This window comes from Oncorhynchus clarkii, chromosome 6 (genome assembly GCF_045791955.1).
Source record: "Oncorhynchus clarkii lewisi isolate Uvic-CL-2024 chromosome 6, UVic_Ocla_1.0, whole genome shotgun sequence".
In the NCBI taxonomy this organism is placed as follows: domain Eukaryota; kingdom Metazoa; phylum Chordata; class Actinopteri; order Salmoniformes; family Salmonidae; genus Oncorhynchus; species Oncorhynchus clarkii.
In genome coordinates, this window is record NC_092152.1 from 66,104,858 (window position 1) to 66,128,351 (window position 23,494).

At 44.9% G+C, this 23,494-nt stretch overlaps 1 protein-coding gene across 1 annotated transcript; it reads right to left on the bottom strand.

Moving 5' to 3' along the window:
* Positions 1–923: 923 nt before the first annotated feature.
* On the bottom strand, positions 924–17,755 carry LOC139411457 (cysteine-rich secretory protein LCCL domain-containing 2-like). The gene is made up of 13 exons (XM_071157857.1): positions 17,533–17,755; positions 15,187–15,572; positions 12,102–12,220; positions 9,317–9,449; positions 7,458–7,573; positions 6,697–6,974; positions 6,449–6,576; positions 6,232–6,362; positions 6,061–6,104; positions 5,876–5,948; positions 5,413–5,488; positions 3,719–3,849; positions 924–2,754 (listed from the first exon to the last, which is right to left on the bottom strand). The coding sequence occupies exons 2-13, from the start codon at positions 15,490–15,492 to the stop codon at positions 2,703–2,705; spliced, it is 1,587 nt and encodes a 528-aa protein (XP_071013958.1). The 5' UTR covers positions 15,493–15,572; positions 17,533–17,755; the 3' UTR covers positions 924–2,702.
* Between the last annotated feature and the right edge of the window lie 5,739 nt (positions 17,756–23,494).

Genomic DNA, 23,494 nt, shown 5'->3' on the forward strand with positions numbered 1-23,494 from the left:
ATAGTATCAGCATACCATCTCTGTACTGTGATAACTCAGATGTACAGGACAATAGTATCAGCATACCATCTCTGTACTGTGATAACTCAGATGTACAGGACTATAGTATCAGCATACCATCTCTGTAATGTGCTAACTCAGATGTACAGGACTATAGTATCAGCATACCATCTCTGTACTGTGATAACTCAGATGTACAGGACTATAGTATCAGCATACCATCTCTGTACTGTGATAACTCAGATGTACAGGACAATAGTATCAGCATACCATCTCTGTACTGTGATAACTCAGATGTACAGGACTATAGTATCAGCATACCATCTCTGTAATGTGCTAACTCAGATGTACAGGACTATAGTATCAGCATACCATCTCTGTACTGTGATAACTCAGATGTACAGGACTATAGTATCAGCATACCATCTCTGTACTGTGATAACTCAGATGTACAGGACTATAGTATCAGCATACCATCTCTGTACTGTGATAACTCAGATGTACAGGACTATAGTATCAGCATACCATCTCTGTGCTTCCTAAGGATGAGTGATTTTTTGAACTGGGTGGGAATCTGTTCCACCCCATTCCTCCATGTCTGTACCCACCAGAGGCAGACCAAGGCCAGTTCAGATCATGTCTGTGGTCGGGGAAGTTGTTCCAAAGATAATGGGCCTAACCTGGGTGGCCTCGGTCTCTATTCCATTCATGCCTGCTGTGGACCTCAGCATGCCTGTCATGTCACCTGACTGCTCCAGTCATATGATCTGGCTCAAGCTGTGTTGCTGTACAAGATGTGTTGCTGTAGTTGGATTGTAGAGAAATAGGTATTTATGCTAAATTGCTGTAGGAACATCTTCCTACTACCTTGGCAAATGTAGCCATTGTATCCTACTATATCCAGTGTACAAAATAAACAAACATTCTAACTATTTCAAACTTTAATTATCTTCTAAATTGTACAAAAAAATAAAAATACAAAACCCCATCCAATGCCTATAAACACCATACAAACTAGACAAACAAATGATAATAACACAACACATATATTTAGAAAGAAGGCTTTACCAGCAGAGAGAACAGTTCAGAAAAGACAAATCAAAGTATTACACTCCATTTCCAAAGCTGTACAAACCATTAACATTTATTTTAAGATTGCCCTTGTACTATAAGACTGAGGTAGCCTAAAAAAAACATAGAAAGATGAAAACTAAAACAAAGAGAGAATGGCTACACTGCTGTCCAGTCTAGCCTAGGGATAGATAGAGGATACCTAATGTCCTTCTTTAGAAGACCCTAAACCTCCAGCATAAATTTACATAGATTTACTCTCCTCTCACGACAAAGTCTCAGCATTTAAGAGGATATCCCCCAACTGAAGCCTGCCTCTGTGTGCCTTCCTTCTGGATAAGTAACTGGGTATGAGTGGTTTAAACAGATCCATGTTCTGCATCCTCTGTGTAATTTACAAATCATTACCTAGTGCATGAATCCTAACTGAAGCTAAGCTTGCTGATAGGAACACTTGGCAAACCTTTCTCACATTGGACTGTATAAGACCCTCTTTCTACAAAACCTACAACATTCAACTGTCTTAAGTGGGGACAAATTCAACCTAGCTTGGAGTATTTCTCTTATTCAATCAAAACACATGGCATCAAGAGAGGAAAGGGGGGAAGAAAGCAGTGAGCTATTATAAATACAGAATCATTTATCAAACAAGAACATTGTTCATCTGTGAATGTCCTCGGATGAAGCCAGATATGCCACCATTTTGAAAGCCCTGCCCACACAAGCTCCCATTGCCTTCCTGAGCTCACAGTGGACAGAATATTGCTACAATGTTTTTGTACCTTAACCAGATCGTCTGAACATTATTGACACTGGAAGTCGTACAAGCTGTATTCAGGAAAGGTTTCTTTTCCTTGGAGGTATGCCTTCCCCTCCTCCCCTTCCCTTCCGACGCAACCCCTAAGTCTGTCTGTCTCTGTCTGCCTGTCTGTCTGTCCACTGTGAGCTCGTCCAGCATGCCAAACACAGATCCTCTCCTAACTCAAGCACCATGGCCTATCCGCCAAAGGTAAAGACCACAATGAAAGCATAAATGGGTTAGGAAAGCAGAGACAAGCTACAAAATATATTATAAACACATAAAACTGTCAATATACACCCATTTAAGAAGGAACAAATTAATTAATTAAATCTGTACAGAATGATTAAATACAGTGATCAATATACATTCCTGTGTATGGAGACCAATGATTCACTTTTGTATTAAGAACATAAAATATAAACAAATATGACATTTGATTTGAAATCTAACTACATGTCAAGACGCAGAGTTCCAGCACCAGCTGTTCTATTGGTCTTCGATGTTACACATCATTTTGCATTAACGTTTGTGTATCTTACAAAAATATCCACATCTGGGGTTTAAAGGTGAGAAGGGTAGGAGAAGGCAGAAGGGTTCTTTGTGATGTTAGCCACCGAATTGAGCAGACAGCTACTGTTTATTAGCTAAGAGGGAGAAGTGTCTGTTGGTCCAATGAGAAGTTCTGCTTCCTCCCAGAGTGGGAGACAGAGACAGATGGGAGGAGTTGCCATGGCATCGAACCTGTGGGCACTTCCTGCCCCTTGAGAGCAGATGGGGGACCCTGTTAGTCCCTGAACCAATGAGTGGGAGGCCCTGAGATGGAGGAGACTCACTCCCTCACAGCAAAAACACGGAACGAGCCACCCTCTGGATTGCTCTTACTGCAAATGAGAAGTGAGAGAGACGGTTACATCGAGAATTCATTCATGAACTCAAACAGTTAACCAGTGTTCTTTCAACTCATTACTAAGATAAAGTGACATTGTCATTGATCGTGTGTGGCTCCAATTCAAGGCAGCCTGTTGCTCATGACATCCTACAGTAAGAGTAGCGTAATCACAGTGGTCGTACCTGGAAACATGACTCAAACACTGGCTCATTGTTAACCATGCTGTTATAGTGACTGACTGATCTTTCCAACAACCACTATTGACTACTGTGCTGGGCCTGACAGCTTTGTTATTAATTCATTAGTGGAGAGGCCTTGAAGGCCTGCCAATCTCAGTAATCACAGGATGATGCCCGTCCCATTGGCATCAGATTGGCTGCAATTATCTGCAGAGGGAAGCACTGAGTCAGCCGCCGACAGCTTTTCCATCCCCGGGTAAATGGATAGGCTGTGATTATTTCCTCCTTATTAAAGAACAATCCACCCAACCAGCTACATGTACGCCCCACTTCCTAACAGCTGGGTCATCACTTGGACAGAACCTCTGGATCAGTCTCTATCACACCGGGAGCTGACTGTTGATGGCCATGGTTGTAATACCATACTGTTCCCTGTCACTGACAGCCCATGTCCTCACTCACACTAAGGTCAAGGTGAGGCTCCCAGTGAGGGGGCCCTTGATTTCAGCATTGGATTTCACTGTACTCTAGCTCAGCTGATTTTGGCCATGCAGCACTTTGCACACTCCATTGAATGTCCGGGTAAAGTAAGCAAAGGATTCATGTGTGGGCCGTCCGCACACCAAACCACACCATTACTCTTGCACCCCTGTGTGCCAAACATGGACTTGGCGCCAATGTCTTCCGTGTGCGAGGGAAGGGTGTGCGAGGGAAGGGTAGGGAGAGGGCAGGGAAGGGTATTTTACAGGGGAAGAGGAGTGTAGAGCAGGCACCCACCTCTCTGACTGGATGCCGTTCTTCAGGACACCAACGTAACTCTTCTTCTTATCCAGGGCCAGGACGTCCACGTAGCCTCCACCGGCTTGGATCACCCCGGCATGGATGGCTGCCCGGCAGATACTGGAGCGCTGAGGGAGGGGAGATCAGAAGAGAGGGTTCAATATACCTCTCATGATATCAGATACAGCACTCATGGCTTATTATTCCATTTCACTATATCAGTAAAGCTTCTTGTATTAGGTACAGTACAGGCACATACAGTGCACAGAGCTACACGAAATACAGTCAATGTATTCGTTTCCAGAGCATTCCATTTGTACAAATCCTGTACATGTACATTAGCAAGGCCGAAGCCAGGCACATTATTATCAGGATGTAAACTGCTGCCCCACTCTGGATTACAGATGACAGACAGCAGCAGAGAGCTGTACACTCCACACATGGTTCTGAGGCAGGGCATGGTGCCTCCTGTCCCCCAGTCCGAAGCACTGAGTCTGGCTCCAGCATGTCAGACCCTGGGTCCTTATCACTAACCCGGAAGCTCATTCATCATACTCCATCACACTAGTCTAGCCTAACACAGGCCACATTCCCTAGTGTCTGGTGAACCGGACAGGTGTCTGGGGACTTCTGTCATGTCAATATAGGCCTGTACTTCTCCTTCTGCTGTGTTTTTCTCAGTGTTAGTTGGCGCTGTGAGTGTTTAAGTGTTAGAATCAGGCTCTGCCCTGACAAAATACAGTCATTGGGCTCTGTTTGAGATCTCTGGGAAACTGCTGTGTCCAGTTGGACTACATCTAAGTGAAATAATGTTGGTGGAAAACAAGAGTCGTCAAGTTCAATCGAGGCAAGAACACGTAAAACATCAACTTCATGTAACTGGGTCCAAAATGGTTCCCAGGGGAGCATCATTATTTGTTTCACTCCTTTCACCCAATGCAGTCTCACATTAGCTTACACATGCAATTTGCAACTTGATTTTAGAATGACATGGCGTCTCTCCAATGGCATATTATTCTCTATATAGTGCACTCCTTGTCACTAGAGTTGTATGTGTCTCTGGCCAAAGGTAGCGCTCTGTATGGAGTATAGTGTATCACTTGAAATTTGTCCTCGGGTCATTAGGAAGTGATAGAGGTGATCTGACAGGAACTGAGGCGATGTGACAATAATGGAGGTGACAGTGTGTCCCACTGCTCCTCCCTCTCTGAGACTGGTCCTAAAGCCCTCTCCTGACACAGTCCCATGCCTCAGGCCTCAGGCATGCAATCTCTGGGCCAGTTAAGAGTCAGTTAGTCAGCCAGCCAGGACTGAGCAGCTGTGTGTGGTCGAACTCAGCACTGGGAGAGACATTACTGGCGACCATTACCAGGCCTGCATCACCAGTGCTCCCATTCCAACTATGTTCACACCGCTATTCAGAAGTTGCTCGTGGTCGCCTCAGGCCACAGTCTCTTAAGTGCTCAACGGGGCTAGACCGCTCTCATCTGCTGTCCAACATAAATCAGGTCAGTGTTCCAGTCAGATACAGTTCTCTGGGGAACAGACACACTGAGGTGTATCTGTCTGGCAGGCCCAGTGGGGACAAACTTTTTGTCCTCTGTCAGTATGACCTCTCAGCATGGTCAGGAGGATAGGACAGGCATGGTGAGGCCCTTCTGGTATACCCAGTGACTAGGTCCAGTACTTACCTCTGTGTAGAAGCTGTTCCCAACCACCGGAGCCCAGTAGGATGGCTCATTCTTGCAGTTGGCCGGACAGAACACTCTGAGGGAGAGACACATTGAGATTGCACTATTACTGACAAATACAATTGAATGGGCAGACCCATGGTTTATGTTGCAACAATGAGAAATGCAGGATTTATGCACGAATTTGCCATTTAGCTAAATGTAATGTATGTCATGTTATGAATAACCCTGACACATTTTCCATAGAACTTCTGTAGAACAGAGGAAAGACTGACGCTTCCTTCTAGCAGAGTCTGCATGTTTAGGAGATTCCAGTGGTTTTGTTCTGAAGGTTTAAAGAATTTGGCCCAGAGCAGGAATCTGACTCTAATTAGATTTGGCTTACAAAGCAAAGCCCTTAATTCACAAGTCATCACTTCTTGTTGTGCGTGTGAAACATGGTGGGGGGAGAGGAGCTAGGCACCTTGGGCAGTTGGAGTAGGGCTTCTTGAAGGGGCAGATCTCCGCCACTGTTGCATAGCAGTCCACTGATTGTCCTGTGGTACAGAGAGGAGACATATGCCATCAACAGCTGCAAAAGTCATCAGGTGAAGAAGCTAAAAACAAGGGTGTGCATGCTCCACTTATTCTGGAAAAAGTTTGACTTACTTTCCACTTTGGACACCACAAATGCATTGCCGGCTTTGTATTTACTGTGAAGATATCAAAGTCAGGCATTAGAAGACCATTACATTTCAGGAAATCATTCATTTCACAAACCATGAATGAGCATAGCAGGCAGAATGACGACAGAAAAGAAAGACTGCCAGAAATATCTACCTGAATGACTCAATGCCGTTCTTTGTTGCCTTGACGAAGAATGGCAACTTGTCTTTCCTCGTAGTGTCCACCAGACCACCATTGTTATTGATGATGCCATAGTGCATAGCAGCACGACAGATACTTGATTGCTGGAAAAATAGAAACAGAATCCTTAGAAACACATTCAGGCATACTAACTGTAGTATGAAATGTTGGACTTCAGTGTGAGACTCACCACATCATAGAAGAGCGTCCCCCACACTTTCCCTTTCTTGTTCTGGCAGTTAGCAGGGCAGTTGAATCTGTTGCAGGTTGCTCCCTTGCACTTGTCACGCATTTTGGTCTCACACTTGATGTTTTGGGCTGTGGACGACAAATCAATTACTGGTCAATTAGGGATCTCAGTGGCATTCCTTCCCAAACAGTACATTCAAACAGTCAACTCTTAAAGTCCCCACCACGATTCCCACTAGTCAAACTCACCCAGGAAAGTGCTGGTGGGAGCCTTGGGAGTGGAAGGCTTGGGAGCGGAGGGCTTCTTGGGAGCAGCAGGCTTGGGTTGGGGTCTGTGGACAGGCTTGGTGGTGGTGCGGGGTGACATGGGAATCTGAGCTTTCTCCACCTCGTTCATGTCCTCAGTCTCAGAACGCTGAGAGTCCCCCTTGAAGCAAAGGTTGTCCCTGCAGCTTCCTCCATAGCTAGGAGGGCACTGGGAGCATGGGCGGCCATGTTGGTAAGGGGCCTCTCCGATCCAGTTTCCCCTGGGGAGGAGGAAGGAGCACAGTGGTCAGGATGACTGTCTGGAAACTAATCAGCACTCAGCCGTCACGGCACATGGCCTAGTAATTATTCACGTGTTCTTTGCACATTATCACACACTCTTAAAATCTTGAGTCCAGCTGGATAATGAAAACACACACGCTGTCCCTCTGGAAATGAAACGAAGTCTGTCTGGAACATTCTGCTTAGGACCTGTTTCTCTTTCCCCTTCCTTTATTATTTGTATATTTGAACTTCTGCTGGAATTTCAGAATTGGCCTCAATGTGTCATGAAATACTTCTTAGACAGACACTTTAACTGTAACATTAGACAGAACAATTCATACCCTGACATGTGCCCTCAAAAGCGTTTGGTATTAGGTAAACACCCCATGTGGTGGTAAGAAGTGTGTAAAACTGAACACTGGAGACGTGATGTGTGAATGAGTGGGGAAATGAGAGTAACGTTAGTGAGTTGGTCTTACTTGGGGGAGTAGTTACAGACGAGGTAAACAGCGTTCTCCCAGATCTCCCCCCACACGTTCATCCTGGGACACACGTGCACTGCACACCCCACACGACTAGTGGTGGCCCAGACCAGCTGCAGAGAAGACAACACTTCCATTAACATTGTTATTATAAAAGGATATTTGCATTGCTGACTCGTTGTTCTTTCTATGACCACACATCCATCTCCACTGATACAGTTCCTCAGCTCCACATAAAAGTGCAGACAACTCTACGAGCTGAAATTATTTGATCTGGAGCCCTGCAGCCTTTGAAAGGGCCTGACATGGGTGGCTATGGAGGTCAGAGACAGAGCCTCAGGCACATTAGTAGGAAGCACCATGTCACTGTAGACCTCTCTCCTTTTCTCACTCATCACTCTCGACCCTCATAGATCCCTCATTCCTGCCACAGGAAGTGGCTCCCATGCTGGGGTGTTGGAGGCAGATTGATGGGGCCACAGGGGCCCTTAGGAGAGGCTGCTCTTTCATTCGGCCCCAGTCAGAGGGAGATAGAAGTCGAATGTGACCACAGTTTGTTTCCTGCAACATTCTGTGATCATTCACATGATCCAGTTTAATAATGTAAATAAATGATACTGGCAGTGGCTCGGACTGAACAAAGACAACTCTGGACAGGCCCACTTCCTCTGTCAATATGGAGAGGTAGTTCAATCAAATCAAACTTCATTGGTCACATGCACAAGGTACAGTGAAATGCTTGCTAGCTAACTCTCCTCAACAATGCAGTACAATAACAGTATCAATCAAAATTCAAACGCCAAATACAAAAGTGAAAAATAACAAGCATTATAGTAATAGAGTTTTTAAAAACTACTTAAATGTAAAGCTACAGGCTATGGATTTGACAGCCAGGCAGTCCTACTACTGAGAGCTTGTTACATGACTCCAATACCACACTTTCCCCCTGTACCCCTAATTCTCCTTCCTCCTTCTCTCTCTCTGACTCTCACTCCTCTCCCCTCTCTTTCAGGAATGTGTTTCCCTTTCCTGGGCCAGTGAGAGGCCACAGGCAGTATAGACTTAGAGACAATGACTCAGCATAGACACCACACTGCTACACCACTACAGCATACACAGAGATGTGATGATGAGGGCTGGAGCCTGTGGTAAAGCTCTGTGTCATCCCAGAGAGAGACTGTGAGGATACTGACCCGGAGGGGCTAGCATAACCTAGCTTAGCAGTGTTATGGTAGGGATTGGACCCCAACTATGCTACGCTACGCTAGTATGTCTAAAAAAAGAAAGGCAGAAACAAGGAGAGGGTGTTTAGACTTGGCATTGTTCCCCCCATTCCATCTTCAAAGGAATCCAGGTCAAGCACAGAGACGATTGGTGTGTCTGGGAAGTGTTTCCAGATGCTAGCGACCTGGTTTCCCATGTGAAGTATGCAGATGCAGGAGGATGAGTCGGGCTGTTTTCACAAACCCATCCCAGCTACAAAGTAAAGTCTATGAGGAGAGGAGGCCAATTCTCCCTCTTCATCCCCCTCTTGTCCCTCTCTTCCCCTCTGTATATTCCTCTTTCTACCACTTTGTTGCGCCCTTTCTGATGTGATGGTTTAATGGTCCTGAGGCAAGCACATATCTTCCCCCCTGTTTTTAGTTAATGGACACCCAGTGAAGAGGCTGCAGGCAACGCGTTGTTTTACACAGGACCTGAATGCCTGCAGTGGCATCCCCTTTAAAAGTAATGTGCTGTCCATTAGATACTGATGGTAGAAAGGAGACTTATGATCTTGAACACTGCACAGGCTCATGAACTCAAAGCTCCAAATTCAGAACCCCCACCCCCTTTCTCCCCCAGCCAAGACTCACCTGGGTGTAGTGGGTGCACATGGGCCCTGAGCAGCGGTCGGGACACCAGGGATTGCACTCATGTTGGTAGGGGTAGGTGTAGTCCTTCACCTCATCATACCAGGCCTGGACGTGGTAGGCCGGGGAGCGGTACCTGCAGACACAGAGGGAGCAGCATCAGCCTCAGCAGCACAGAGAGCTCATACAGGAGGACCTCCAGCTGCCAGGGCCACATGAGGGATATCTGAGGGGGTTGCCAGGTGCTTTGGCTGGGCTTGAGACGCACTGCACCAGCCTCCCCTCAGGCCTCCACTGATTAGTCCGGTTCTGACCCAGCAGACACACAGACACACTCACAGTCTGTTTCCCACCAACATCGGGGAACATGAGCCATGCTGAGAAAAAATTACAAAAACTAAACACGGCTCCACAGCCTGTCGAATCAATTATGGCCCTTTATTGTAAACATCTCTTTTTACGGTATTGAAAAGTGCTGAGACTACAAAAGCGCAGTGGAGAAGGAGAAAAACAGCCCTAACCGGTGCTGGCATCAGAAGAGAGAGGGGGAGAGAGGGAGAGAGAGAGAGAGGGGGGAGAGAGGGAGAGAGAGAGGGAGAGAGGGGGGCTGTGAGAGAGAGGGGGAGAGGGGGAGAGAGAGAGGGAGAGAGGGGGGATGTGAGAGAGGGGGGAGAGAGGGAGAGAGAGAGAGAGAGAGAGAGGGAGAGAGGGAGGGTGTGAGATAGGGAGAGAGGGGGGCTGTGAGAGAGGGGGGGAGAGGGAGAGAGGGAAGAGAGGGAGGGAGGGGGGCTGTGAGAGAGGGGGGAGAGAGAGAGAGAGAGAGAGGGAGAGAGGGGGGATGAGAGAGAGAGAGAGAGAGAGAGGGAGAGAGGGGGGCTGTGAGAGAGAGGGGGAGAGAGAGAGGGAGAGAGGGGGGCTGTGAGAGAGAGGGAGAGAGGGGGGCTGTGAGAGAGAGGGAGAGAGAGAGGGAGAGAGAGAGGGGCTGTGTGTGTGTGTGTGGGGGAGGGGGGGGGGGCGAGGTGAGGAAGAGGATTATTTAAGATACTGTTTGGAGAGCCTAAAATAATATTTTGTGTCAGCCCAATTGAGACCTAGACAACATCAGTGGATTTATTTCTCTCTTAAGACATGGTTTAAGGTAGTTAAGCAAAATCATTTAGACAGAGGTCAAATTGCTGAGTTGGCCCACATTCGACCCCAGCTTCATCCCTGCAACTCAGGACAGCAGATTTAAACAGTGGATGCAGAAAGGCATCACATCATTCAGTACAATTATAAGGAATGGGGACCTAGAGAACTTCCAGGACATAAGTAAAAAAACATGGCTTGGATAAACAAGATTTTTACAGTTATCTACAAGTTCGGCACTATTTCTTACGGGAGATAAAAGTGATTGACCCTCAAACACCTCAAAACTGTATCCAAGTATTCACTAACGCTTACAAATTGGGGAGTATCAAAAAAACTATTTCCAATCTTTACTTGGGTAATCAATCCTCAAAGAAACAATCTACAAACTATATTAAACAGAAATGGGAGGAGGAACTTAACATTGAAATAACTGATGAAACATGGTTGAACATATTTGAGTCTTAAAAAAGCTCCACCAACTCAAGGTCATGGAGAGAATTCTGTTGGAAGAATGTTATACGTTTCTTCATAACACCTAAACTGAAATCAAAACAGACTGGTTCCCTACACCCTTGATAGTATGCGGACTATGAAGGGTGGATCACTCTCATAGATTTTGGTCCTGCCCCGCAATCAAAACAAACTGGGGAGAGATAAGATCTAACATTGGAAAGATAATGGGTTTTGACATAGAACAAACATTCATTTCTTTGTACTTGGGTGAAATACCTGATAACTTACATACTAGAGAAACGTACCTCTTGAAGGTCCTACTGGCAGCCAGTAAAAAGGCTATCACTAGGAAATGGCTGCAAAAAGACCCTCCCACCGTGACACAATGGATAGACATTGTAGAAATGTATGACCTTTGCTTTAAGAACTCAACAGGAGAGAGGTCAGGAATACTGGGAAAAATGGGTTTCGTACTTGAAAATTGTCTAATTCAAGAATGATGTCAATGTAACTACTCTGATGGACGTATGATGCGCACTGTAACTGACAGATCTTTTTTGTTGTTCTTTTACTTCATTTGTACTTTCTTTGTGTTCCTCAATAAAAACAAAATAACATTTGAAAAAATATACTGTTTGAAGAGGTAGGGTTTCAGATGTTTTCGGAAGATGGGCAGGGACTCCACCATTGGGGTGCCAAGATAGAGAAGGTTGGAGTGGGCTGAGCGGGAGATGCCCTCCCGTAGGCATCCAAAAGTTGGCTAGATGTGATTTGGATGATGGACCATTCTTGATACACACGATAAACTGTTGAGCATGAAAAAAACAGCAGTGATGCAGTTCTTGACACAAACCGGTGCGCCTGGCTCCTACTACCCTACCCCTTTCAAAGTCACTTAAACCTTTTGCCTTGCTCATTCACCCTCTGAATGGCATACATACACAATCTATGTCTTAATTGTCTCAAGGCTTAAAAATACTTCTTTAACTTGTCTTCTCCCTTTCATCTACGCCGATTGAAGTTGATTTAACAAGTGACATAAATAAGGGATCATAGTTTTCACCTGGTCAGTCTATCATGGACAGAGCAGATGTTCGTAATGTTTTGTTCACTCAGTGTACATCCACACACAACAGCCACACTACAGACTCACATACACATACACATACAAGTGTGCATTCGTGTGTGTGTCACATTGTCTTACCTGCCCCAATGAACGGCGAGGTTCTGACCGATGGACATGAGCAGGTCATTAGGTCCATGTTCCCACTGGCATGCCTCTGCCCAGTGAGTGGCTGACCTCTCCAGCTCATCATCCCAGACCTGGAAACACACAAATAACACTGTTAGAACAAAGTTGTAACACTAAAACGCACACATTTCAGTAACATTAATGACAGCAAAGGGGTCCACACTGTGACACACTCCAACATATGATCAGTGAACAGTGAGACAGACCCATCAAAACTACCTGCATCCATGACCATCTCCACAGCTAGACTTACCCCAGCTGCTTTAATATCAGGCCACTAGGTAGATCCCCTTCATATAATAACTCCTCCTCCTGTCTCCTCATAGCTACCTACCTAACCACTAGCTACCTTTGTAGGCCTCTGCTCTCCCTCTTCCTTCCCAGGGAGCTGAAATTGATCTGCATACAAGTAAAACATTAGCTTTAGCCCAGGAAATGTGAGTGGAGCAGCGCCTGGCCCCACTCCACTACAAATCCCCAACAATCACAGCTGAATTAGGCATATTTCCTGAGCGGGTTTCTCTCTCTACCTGTGGAAAAGAGGGTGGAAAGGGGGGGATGCACCTCATCTCTGCCACCACTCTCACCACTAGGATATGGGGGAGGAGGGGGAGGAGGGGACTGGTACAGTGTGGCGCCTCACAGTGTCTCTCCTCAGTATATTTCCAGGCCCTTGGTGGTCACCACCACCACACATACAAATACACACACATACATATGCATGCCCATGACTATGCCAGCTCGGCTATACCCCCAGTCCTGTCCTCAGAACCAAGCTTGTTGGCTGAGGCCTGGCAGAGAACAGAAGAGCAGGGCAGAGGGAGACTTCATGGCCCTTCCTCTCCTGCCAGACCACACCACAGTCACACAGACAAGACATCACACTGTCAGTACTACATCTGTACTACCCCCCCCCCCCCCCCCCCGAGTCTGTCCATCTAAACTATATTAACCTTAAACTCAGCACACCATCTTACCCCGTCACCACATTCCATAAACACTATCCCTCTCAATAACATTCAGTGCTCTCTCTTCTCCACAGTCCCCTTCCCACTCTATCCATCCCTCCATCATGTAGCACTCTGTTTCTTCTCCACTGGCCACTCTGGCCTCCCTCATTCTCTCTGTCCTCCCCTGGCCTACCCTGTCCTCATTCACCCCTCTCTGCAGTGTCTGACTCCCAGCAGGTAGTGTAGAGTCAGTGTAATTATCCTCCCAGTAAGCCAGCTCCTCTCCAGGCTGCCAGCAGTTGACTACCATGAGCTCATCTTTTCCAGGAGAGAAGATTGTTGTCGTGTTGGGCTCTAGCTTGAAAAATATTTATTAATGTTACCATACTAGAACTTATTGATGACTTTACTTGTTTAATTAATGTATATGTTGGGGTCAATGTAGGGTGGATAGAACCTAGGAGTAGGGGAAGTTACTGAGTGAGACAAGGGGGAGTGCAGAAAGTTTACATTCTGTCAAAATATGGTATTGTTAAATATCATGGAGCCTAAGGAGGAAGGCAAAGGGAAAACAGTCTAGTTTCAGTCACTGATAAGGTAGGACAGTTGCGGACCAGGGTGAGGAAGACGGCCCGAGGTCAGGTCAGATGAAGTGAGAAGGAAACAGTCCTATTACACACACATATACTTCCACACCCAGGAAGGTTCTTTCACCAGGCAGGGCCATGGCTACATCAGTGAGAGGAACCAATTAAGTTCCTGACTAGCAACAGAGATGTATTGGCTGTCTAGATGTGCAAGGAGTTGACTGCGCCTAGTAGGAAAGCATAAATATTTGTTCTTGTGTAATCACGTCTTTGTCTTTGCAGCTGTATGAACCAGTGGGTGAATAAACTTGGTTTGAGCTTTTTCTAGATGTCCATGAGTTTTTACTCTGTTTGTTCAGAACCTAACAGTAGTAAAAACCAAAACCCTCCCACTGAAAGCGGAGCCTATAAACACTCACCTACATTATATCCCTGTCGCATAAACATAAGACCTTGGTATTTCCTGAGCAACAGAGACTGATGCTGATGTTTACCTACATCTCTCTGTACTATCTAGTAATAACACATTGGTGGGTGCTTATATTTGTCCTATTTCACACGTGTGAATTGGAAATGTGCTTTTTGCCTATCCCAACTGGGGGGGAGTCACGGCCAGGGTCAGCCAATATCAATGGCAACCCTAGAGAAATTAGGGATTTTTCACCTTAGTACCCGCAAAACACCAGTCTCAACGTCAACAGTGAAGAGGTGACTCTTGGATGCTGGCCTTCTAGGTAGAGTTCCTCTGTCCAGTGTCGGTGTTCTTCTGTCCATCTTAATTTTTTATTGGCCAGTCTGAGATATGGCTTTTTCTTTGCAACTCTGCCTAGAAGGCCAGCATCCCAGAGTCGCCTCTTCACTGCTGACGTTGAGACGAGTGTTTTGCGGGTACTATTTAATGAAGCTGCCAGTTAAGGACTTGTTCTGTGAAGGGATTAGTTCACAGCGTTGTACGAGATCTTCAGTTTCTTGGCAATTTCTCGCATGGAATAGCCTTACTTTCTCAGAACATGAATAGACTGACAAGTTTCAGAAAAGAAAGTCCTTTGTTTCTGGCCATTTTGAGCCTATAATTGAACCCACAAATGCTGATGCTTCAGATACCCAACTAGTCTAAAGGACAGTTTTATTGCTTCTTTAATTAGAACAACAGTTTTCAGCTGTGCTAACATAATTGAAAAAGGCTTTTCTAATGATCAATTAGCCTTTTAAAATGATAAACTTGGATTAGCTGACACAACATGCCATTGGAACACAGGAGTGATGGTTGCTGATAATGGGCCTCTATACGCCTATGTAGATATTGCATTAAAAAAAATCATCAGTTTCCAGCTACAACAGTCATTTACAACATTAACAATATCTACACTGTATTTCTGATCAATTTGATGTTATTTTAAATGGACAAAAAAATGTGCTTTTCTTTAAAAAACAAAGGACATTTCTAAGTGACCCCAAACTTTTGAACGGTAGTGTACATTTCAGGATTGCATGTCTCACCATGTACTCCATGTTGGATGCGGTGGGGTAGACTTGTCCTCTCAGTTTGTTATGCAGTTGTAGAATCTCCCCGCGGTCTGTCCACTGGATGGCCCGTCGGGTCCTACTACCCGCTGTGTTATCGGTGCTGTTCTGGTCATCCTGGTACCGGCTCAGTAGCTGCCGCAGCTCATTGGAGTCAGGCAGGAAAAGGGCAGCTCCTTCCCTGGCAGAGAGGACCAGGAGGTTGAGGGCAAGGGTGAGGGCTGAGAGCCAGAAAGGCATGGCAGCAGTCATCTCCGGTCTCTGGGATGGGTTTCTGGGCATCTGTGTCTAAGGCTCTGGGTAGGCAGACTAAAGTGGGCAGCCTTGTGTGAGCTCTGGTTCTGAGCGCAGCAGAGACAATGCTGTTGGGAGAAAACACATTGTGAGCCAGCCAGCCAACAAAGCAGGCTACAGAGCAAAGCACATGGCCAGACAGACGACTGAGCTAACGCAAGAGAACCCTGGGTTTTGCAATAGAAAACTGTACTAGAGGTATTGATTCATTTTAATTGAGGCATTTTCACTGGTTGCAATACATCAGTCCGGAAATGATATCACAGCAGATCTCACCACATTGAGAACAAGTTGCATAACTATTACCACAAGAACAAGGTGGAGTCCCGAGAGATTTTGCAACAATTATCCACAGTACTGTATTATTCACAGGTGAGGCAATTAAATGAGTGGTATTACTCCATATCCAAGGATACACTCTCTCTACAAGGCTTTCAGTAGTCAAACAATATCTCATCAGTTTAATCTCCACATTGTACCTGATCATCTTCAGCTTGGCCAAATCCTTTCAAAGCTATTTTCAGCTCTATCATAATTCAGCAATTAGCTGGGGATATCCTTTCAGATCCATAATAATGACACATTGTAATCTTACATCGATTGCTCAACACAGTGACTAAGGAAATTCACATTGTTAATTAGTTTCTTCTTTTGTCGGAGTCTTACTCAGCCCCTTTGGAACTATGATCTATCGCTAAACATGACTGCAGATGTTTCATTAAAGCCATCAATTGTCCTTAATGACCCTGTATTCCAGAGTGATATATAATCTGGGTGGAAAGAGAGTAATCAGTCAGGTTCACTCTCCCAGGCAAAGAAGTCCATCATCTCAGTGACCTCTCTCTGATCCTCCTCTGGCTGACCTGCAAAATCACATCCTAAAACAGTAGAGGGGGAGAGGGAGTAGGGAAGAACTACAACAGAAAAGATTATTAGTTAATGAGAAAATGATGGATAGAGAGATGAAAATAGAGTGAGAGAAAGCCAAATAAAGAGAGAGGGGGGAAGAGTCAGATGCAGAGAACATTTTAGTATGAATATGAGGTAGTGTGTGGTTCTCATCCTCCTTTGCCACAGCACACAGGGCTCACAGGGCACAAGGCAGGCTCCCAGCCTCAGCCCCATTGGCCAGGAGAAGACAAACAGCAGGGCTACTAAATCAGCCGGCAGGAGAAGGCATGGCAGAGATGGAGAGAAGTAAAGAGAGAGAGCAGTCATACCACTGCTCCATGCATCCTTCAATTCCTCCTCTCTCTCTCTCAGCCTGGAACGGCGGCTTGAGGTCTGACGGCCGGTCTGTGTCAACACACTGTCACAGAGCCAAGCAGCCACAGCCAGTAATGGGAGCCAGCCGGCAGCCCAACCATCCCACCACACCCCTCCTCTGGCCCTCTCTTTGTGTCCCTGCCTACCTTCTCACACCAAACCTACACCAGCCTTTATTTCTGGGCCTTTCTCATCATTCTCATGAATGTTATACCTGAGTGACAGACAGACAGAGCAGCCAGCCACACACGCCACCCTGCCTACATATACAGGAGCTGGTGAGCTTCCACCTGGTGGCTCTGCAGTAGCTCTTCTGTCCTATACTGCCACCAATGTCAAACCTAGAAGTCTCACACATCAACACAACTCCCATTGGACAAGTTGACAACACATGCTCTGAGGTAAACCTGACTCAAAACAGCTATATTGTTGATATAAGCCATGTTGCACAGTTTTCATTTGACACCTGGGATGACATTATAGCACAGAAGCAGAAATGTGGACAGTGATGATGGCTGGAGCACTGCATGTGTTACAACAATGTTCAAGACAATATTGAAACGTTTAGTATTTCATGACCAGCTAATTCATTTACAACAGCATTGATGAAAGAACATCTATTTAAACAAACAAATGTTAACATATTATCAAATCTGAACATTATAAAAAACGTTTGAACTCAGTGGCACACAAAATCATAGAATTACATGGTGAATAGATGGTGCAGAATACATGTGATTAAATGTAGAAAAACATGCTAACCTCAATCACTGGCAATTATCGGCAATTATCCAAAAGCTTCTGCGCCGGTTGAGTATTTCCCGTTTGCTAAATTGGTGCTGAAGTGGAGCTGTACTCGTTGGCTGCGGTCCTAGAGGGCAGAGTAACTTTGTGACTTTTGATTAACTTTACCACGGCATCGCAGTGCTTTATATAGAGACCCCGCTGAACGGGGGATGAGGGAAACAAATCTTAACTCCTCTTTCTTTAGTCACTCCCACAGCTCCCTCCTCAAGAAGGCTATGTTCTTGGCAAGCATCCTGCGCTCTGACGATTGATGTCGAAAGGAAAACACAAAGTATGTAATTCACTACGAACCAGAGCAATCGAAATGCGTAATAGAGTTTTGTATAACTTTTCTGTTTCTTTTCCAATCCAAAAGCTTTGCCAGAGTTTCTTCAAGACAGTTAATCGATAATTACCATTAGCCTACCAAAGATTATTGCATGATTGTATATCATTATGAGTCAGATACATGCAAATATAATTAATAATTCCACATACGATATTATAATTTGGTTTATTTTGATAGTGATAATGTAATATGTGTAGAACTATTAGTATTAATAATTCTCTATAGCTGTATTATAATATATCCTTCATATGATATGATAGCTGGTATGATATCAGTTTATGGTTGAACAACTATTCACTTGTTGGCTTTTTACTTTGATGCCTTGCTTTGATGCCACTCAAGGTATGTCATGACAGAATGTCCTATTTCCATAGCAGAGTGGAGGGGCAGTTTGGTTCTGAAACAGAACCGTTGTAAATCAAACAGGAATAAAGAATAGGTGGTGCTCTTACTACGCTCTTCTCTTGTCACATGTGCAAACACTCCATACACCTATGTACCAAGTACCCAGTTTGTCAGAGCAGTCTCTTCATCTCCCTCTGGTACAGCTCAGCATGGTCTCCGTGACGATGACCTAACCCATGGGGAACTCACATTTCTACCCCCAGGTATGGAGACCAAGGTGGAACTTTACACACACTGTGATTCACACACTGCATCACTGGCACACCAACCTCTACATCACGCTCCACATGTGAAGTATAACATACATGCCTACATCTTCTGTACTGACCCAGACCTGTGGACGTAAAGGCATGGCACTTGGCATGGTAGTACTCCATCATGATCTGACTATCATCTAAACACACAACCACATGGGACCACAGAGGGAGATGAAAAAGAGATGTCAGCTGGCCTTCATTTGACTCAGCAGCAGCACATGAAAGATGCACTAACAAACATGTTACATAGAAGAAACACAAGTTTATGACACTTGGCACGGGGGGACATGAGGGGTGTTGACCCGCCAGACATGGATTAGGATTGGCACGGTAACACAGAGAAGCAGAGACTTCATGTGCTGCTGAGAAGATGGTTCATCATGTTGTCTCTGTTATTTACCTAGCAGAAGAAAAGCCAGCTGCACAGTGACCTAAATAGATAAAAATGTTCTACCCATAATTTCTCCATTAAGTTGATATTGCTCTGAAAATGTAGGTTGTGAATTTCACAAGGAATGAATCTTCTCAAAAGGGATTTGGAAATGACTTGAGAATTCTGCTCCATTTAACAAAGTCTCTCTCCAATCCTCCACCAGAGCCAAGACAAAGCAAAAGTCATCAGATCAAACCCAGACCACTGATAAACTACCATTTGTAAATGATCTCTGACTGAGAAACGATTTGTTCAAAATACTTTTACCAGAATCCACATTGTATTGCATACAGGTATAATAAACCAGTGAGAGACATCAGAAAGCTGTTGCAGTGGCTTTGTGTTTCTGGGCTTGTCAGTCTTGCACATACACTGAGTAGACAAAACATTAAGAATACCTTCCTAATGTTGAGTGGCACCCCCTTTTGCCATCAGAACAGCCTTAATTTGTCAGGGCATGGACTCTACAAGGGGTAGAAAGCGTTCCACAGGGATGCTGGGCCATGTCGATTCCAATGCTTACCACAGCTGTTCAGTTGGCTGGATGTTCTTTGGGTGGTGGACCATTCTTGATACACACGAGAAACTGTTGAGCGTTAAAAAACCCAGCAGCATTGCAGTTCTTTACACAAATCAGTGCGCCTGGCTCCTACTACCATACCCCTTTCAAAGGCACTTAAATATTTTGTCTTGCTCATTCACCCTCTGAATGGCACACAATTATCTCAATTACCTCATGGCTTAAAAAAAACGCTTCTTTAACTTGTCTCCTCCCCTTCATCTACACTGATGTAAGTGGATTTAACAAGTGACATCAATAAGGGGTTATAGCTTCCACCTAGATTCACTTGGTCATTCTATGTCATGGAAAGAGCAGGTGTTCTTAGTGTTTTGTATACTCAATGTACATGTAAGTATTATGCCCATATGAACAAATCTCCCGTCATTATAGTAGTTCTGGGACGCTTGCCTATAATAAAAGTCATGGGTTTCAGGTGTTCCATGTTTGATGTAGGAGCTCCATGGACTAATATTCTGTCTGGAGACGGACCTGCTTTCATTTCCTCGATGGTTTTTAAAAACAAATAATTCCCTCACCTGTCCTGAAAGAATTTCCCAAAGAGGGTAGGTACCCTGTCCTACCTCTTCTACCCTTCAGAGGGTACCCTGTCCTACCCTTCAGAGGGAAGCCTCGACCTCCTAGCCTCCCATGATTGGCCTGCAGTGCCAGTGCTGCAAAGCTGGAAATATCTACATCCTCCACCACCCTCTTGCTAAGAAACCAGCACATATACTGTATTTACATTACTCCTCAATCATACAAATGTTTGCTTTACCGCTCTGATAAGGCCAAAATAAACAACATTAAGGTAACCAAAGTAACATTACTGGTAAGCAGCAGTGAGAGACGGAACGCTTAATCCGGTGATTGACTTTTTTCTGTGTGAAACCCCTCTGTTGGCCTTTAAGAGGCCACAGTGTGTGCAACTGGCTGAAGGCCTCTTCTTTTTTACTCAAATCACCCGAGAAACCCTCAGTGAAACTCAGCAGTTTAAACACTGTGCCCAGGTGCCCAAGCACTACCACTCGTGTCAACAGACAGCTAGGACAGAGTATGAGAAAATATCTCCCCGCCCCCCCTTCTCTCAGGCATGGGTCCAGTGCTTGGTAAAGATACCAACATGCTACAGGAAATACAGTTAGGATTAATATCATTTATAGTCCTGAGAATAGGCTCACATGTTATGAGAGGCAGAACGACCATTTACACTCAAACCCAGTGTCAGAGGGTTCTTTTTACCATAATGAATGGTGGCATGAAGAAGGCAAAGGCTAAATCTGTTGAAACAATCTCTACAGGCTTGATGGTTGTGTGATATGTCCACCAGAGGGCACTGTTCCCTGAGACCTGTGGGAAGAGATGAGGACAAAGGAAGATCACTTTCAGAATCAAACTTCAGATATAATTTAGGCCTTACAGATTTAATTTAGGGGATTATTCACATCCTAGACTATCTGGGGGTTCAAAGCAAAATGAGAAAGGTGACTCAAACATCCTCCCATCTGTGTCAGTTCGAGCCCTGCTCTTCATTATCATGCAATCCACCATGGACCAGATGATGTCCAGTGTTAACCTAAGCAGTATTTCAGAACACCCTCCCTGCTCCGCTCGTACCCCTACTTTGGAGTTTATTTGTGGGTGAATGAGGGTAATGGGGTACAGACAGTGACTGAAGCCAATGAGACTGGGTGAATATGGGTTGTTCTAATAGAACATGAAAAATGCTCCACATACAGTAAATAGGAAATAAGACATCCATGATAGTTTAGGCTGGGAAATGAAGAACTGGAGCATATAGGACTTGACGGTGAACAAGAGGGTGAGAGTATCACAGAGGGCAAAGTGGCAAGTCTCCTGGGGCTCAGCCATTGGAGAAAGGAGCCAAGGGGGTAATAGGGTGAGGTCTGCGTAGCTGGAGGGCACAGGGACCATCACAGCACCAGAGGGAGTGCATGCCTGGGATTCCAGTCAAGGGCTACAGTTTGTTTGACTGGGCCAGGATAGTCCTGTGCCAACACAGTGGGGGGGGGGGGCGGAAGTAACTGTTACTGCTCATTACCATTCTAACGCAAACTACTTCATTGTGTTTGCCAAACCACGGAAAAATGTTGTAAGGGAAACTATGTGATTCCCCCTCTGAGTTCGCTGGTTACTACAGACAGGAAATGGTTCTCAAATTGCATAGTTTTCTAGAGCCAAGAAAAATGATTCTGAAAATAAGGATTGAGGTGGTTTTGGGAGGCTATGGTGATGATATGGATGTATATAACCACACACATTTTGTCTAGGGGTAGATCAGGTTTCTCTCCTGCAGTGAATCTCTCCATCCACATGCTTCATAAAGAATGGGTGAGTTTGCACTCAGCTGCCATTTAGGAGAGTTCTGAACTTCATGTTCACAATGTTCTAAGCACTTCTGATTCAGCCATCCCTCAATAGACCATCTCTCTCTGACGCGTCAAACCTCTGTGGCACAGGCAATAGTGCTAGTTTTCAAATCGTCACAGGTAATATTAAAGTATCTCCTAGAAGGTTGAAAAGTTACTTTAAAACCCCTACCGACATGTTAAGAGTAGCCCCTGTTTTCAGTGTACATTCATGCCAGGGTTTGCACAGCAACATGCCCATTACAAATTACTGGCTTTTAAAAAATGTGTTCTGGCTATAAACATTCACTCATGCCTTAAAAATGGAAGAATTAAAACAAGCTCCCTTACAACCTATAATTTTCTCAGTGTGGCTAAAAGAGACACTTCTCTGAGTATATAGGTGGTCCATCACTGGGTGCCCCGGGCTGTAATTATCCCCCCAGGCCACGGGCCTATAAAGAGGATCTTTAGCTGTGCTGTGATATTAACAAGAAAAATACCACACCTAATTACATGTTCAAGTCTGAGAGCAAAACCTGAACCCCGCATCCCTGCAAAAGGCCAAATTACAGCAAGAAATACAGAGGGGGGAAAATCCATCACTGGCAAAAATCTGAAATGATGGGCCTGCTTGCATAAATCAAACAGAAGCAAGCTCACTTCCCTGAACCAGGCTGTAGTCCCGACACAGAGGCAGCCAGCTTGACCACAGTCCTGGTCAGGGGGAGAACAGCTACAGCATACTGTAAATACTGCACATCATATACTGTAGGTGAAAACTAAATGAGGAATGAGACCATGGGTGGTTATTTCTAGATACTGGTAGGCTACAATACAGGTGATTATTTCTAGATTGGCTACAATACATGCAATATATACTGTGAGGATCGGTTTCTACTTTATTTCATGTTTTTGTTTGTCCACCTGATCTCAGAGGACTTTGTTTTATTCTGTACTTGAATCAGATACAATCAATTTAGATGAATGTTACGTTAGATATGGTACATAATTTGTGGATGTCCATCACTAATTTCCTATGATATGTTACGAATTTGCAAAATGTTCAATATGCTACGCATTTGCAAAACGTGTTCTAGCTAGGTGGCTAACGTTAGCTAGGCTAGGGGTTAGAGTTAAGTTTATAAGTTAAGGTTAGGGTTGGTTAAAGGGTTAAGCTTAGCTAAAAGGGTTACGTTACGGGTAGGGTTAGCTAACATGCTGCGTAGTTGAAAAGTTGCTTATTAGCTAAATTGAAAAAGTTGTCCATGATGACATTCAAAATCGCAACCTTTGGGTTACTAGATGTACGCGTTACATGCCCACCTATCCACACCGACCAAGCACCCTATTTTCGTTTTTGCCTTAAGTAAACCATCTGTCTTACATAACCATACCAAACATAACATAACATTTTGAGTGTCCCGGATTCACATTTACTATGTTACGTCTAGTCTGTGAGAGCAGGCTGTTATTGTGACATTGTCTGTACTAGGGCAGTTAAAGGTGTGTAGGAGTACTAGAAGAAAGCTAAGCAGTCTTCTGACTACACCATTAGCAAACGGC

Excerpts from the sequence above, each read along its gene's own strand:
- LOC139411457 (XM_071157857.1), bottom strand. The coding sequence starts at position 15,492 with ATGCCCAGAAACCCATCCCAGAGACCGGAGATGACTGCTGCCATGCCT. Across the intron at positions 9,450-12,101 it reads CTCGCCGTTCATTGGGGCAG|GTACCGCTCCCCGGCCTACC; the intron begins GTAAGACAATGT and ends CTGTGTCTGCAG. Across the intron at positions 3,850-5,412 it reads GGAACAGCTTCTACACAGAG|CGCTCCAGTATCTGCCGGGC; the intron begins GTAAGTACTGGA and ends CCCCTCCCTCAG.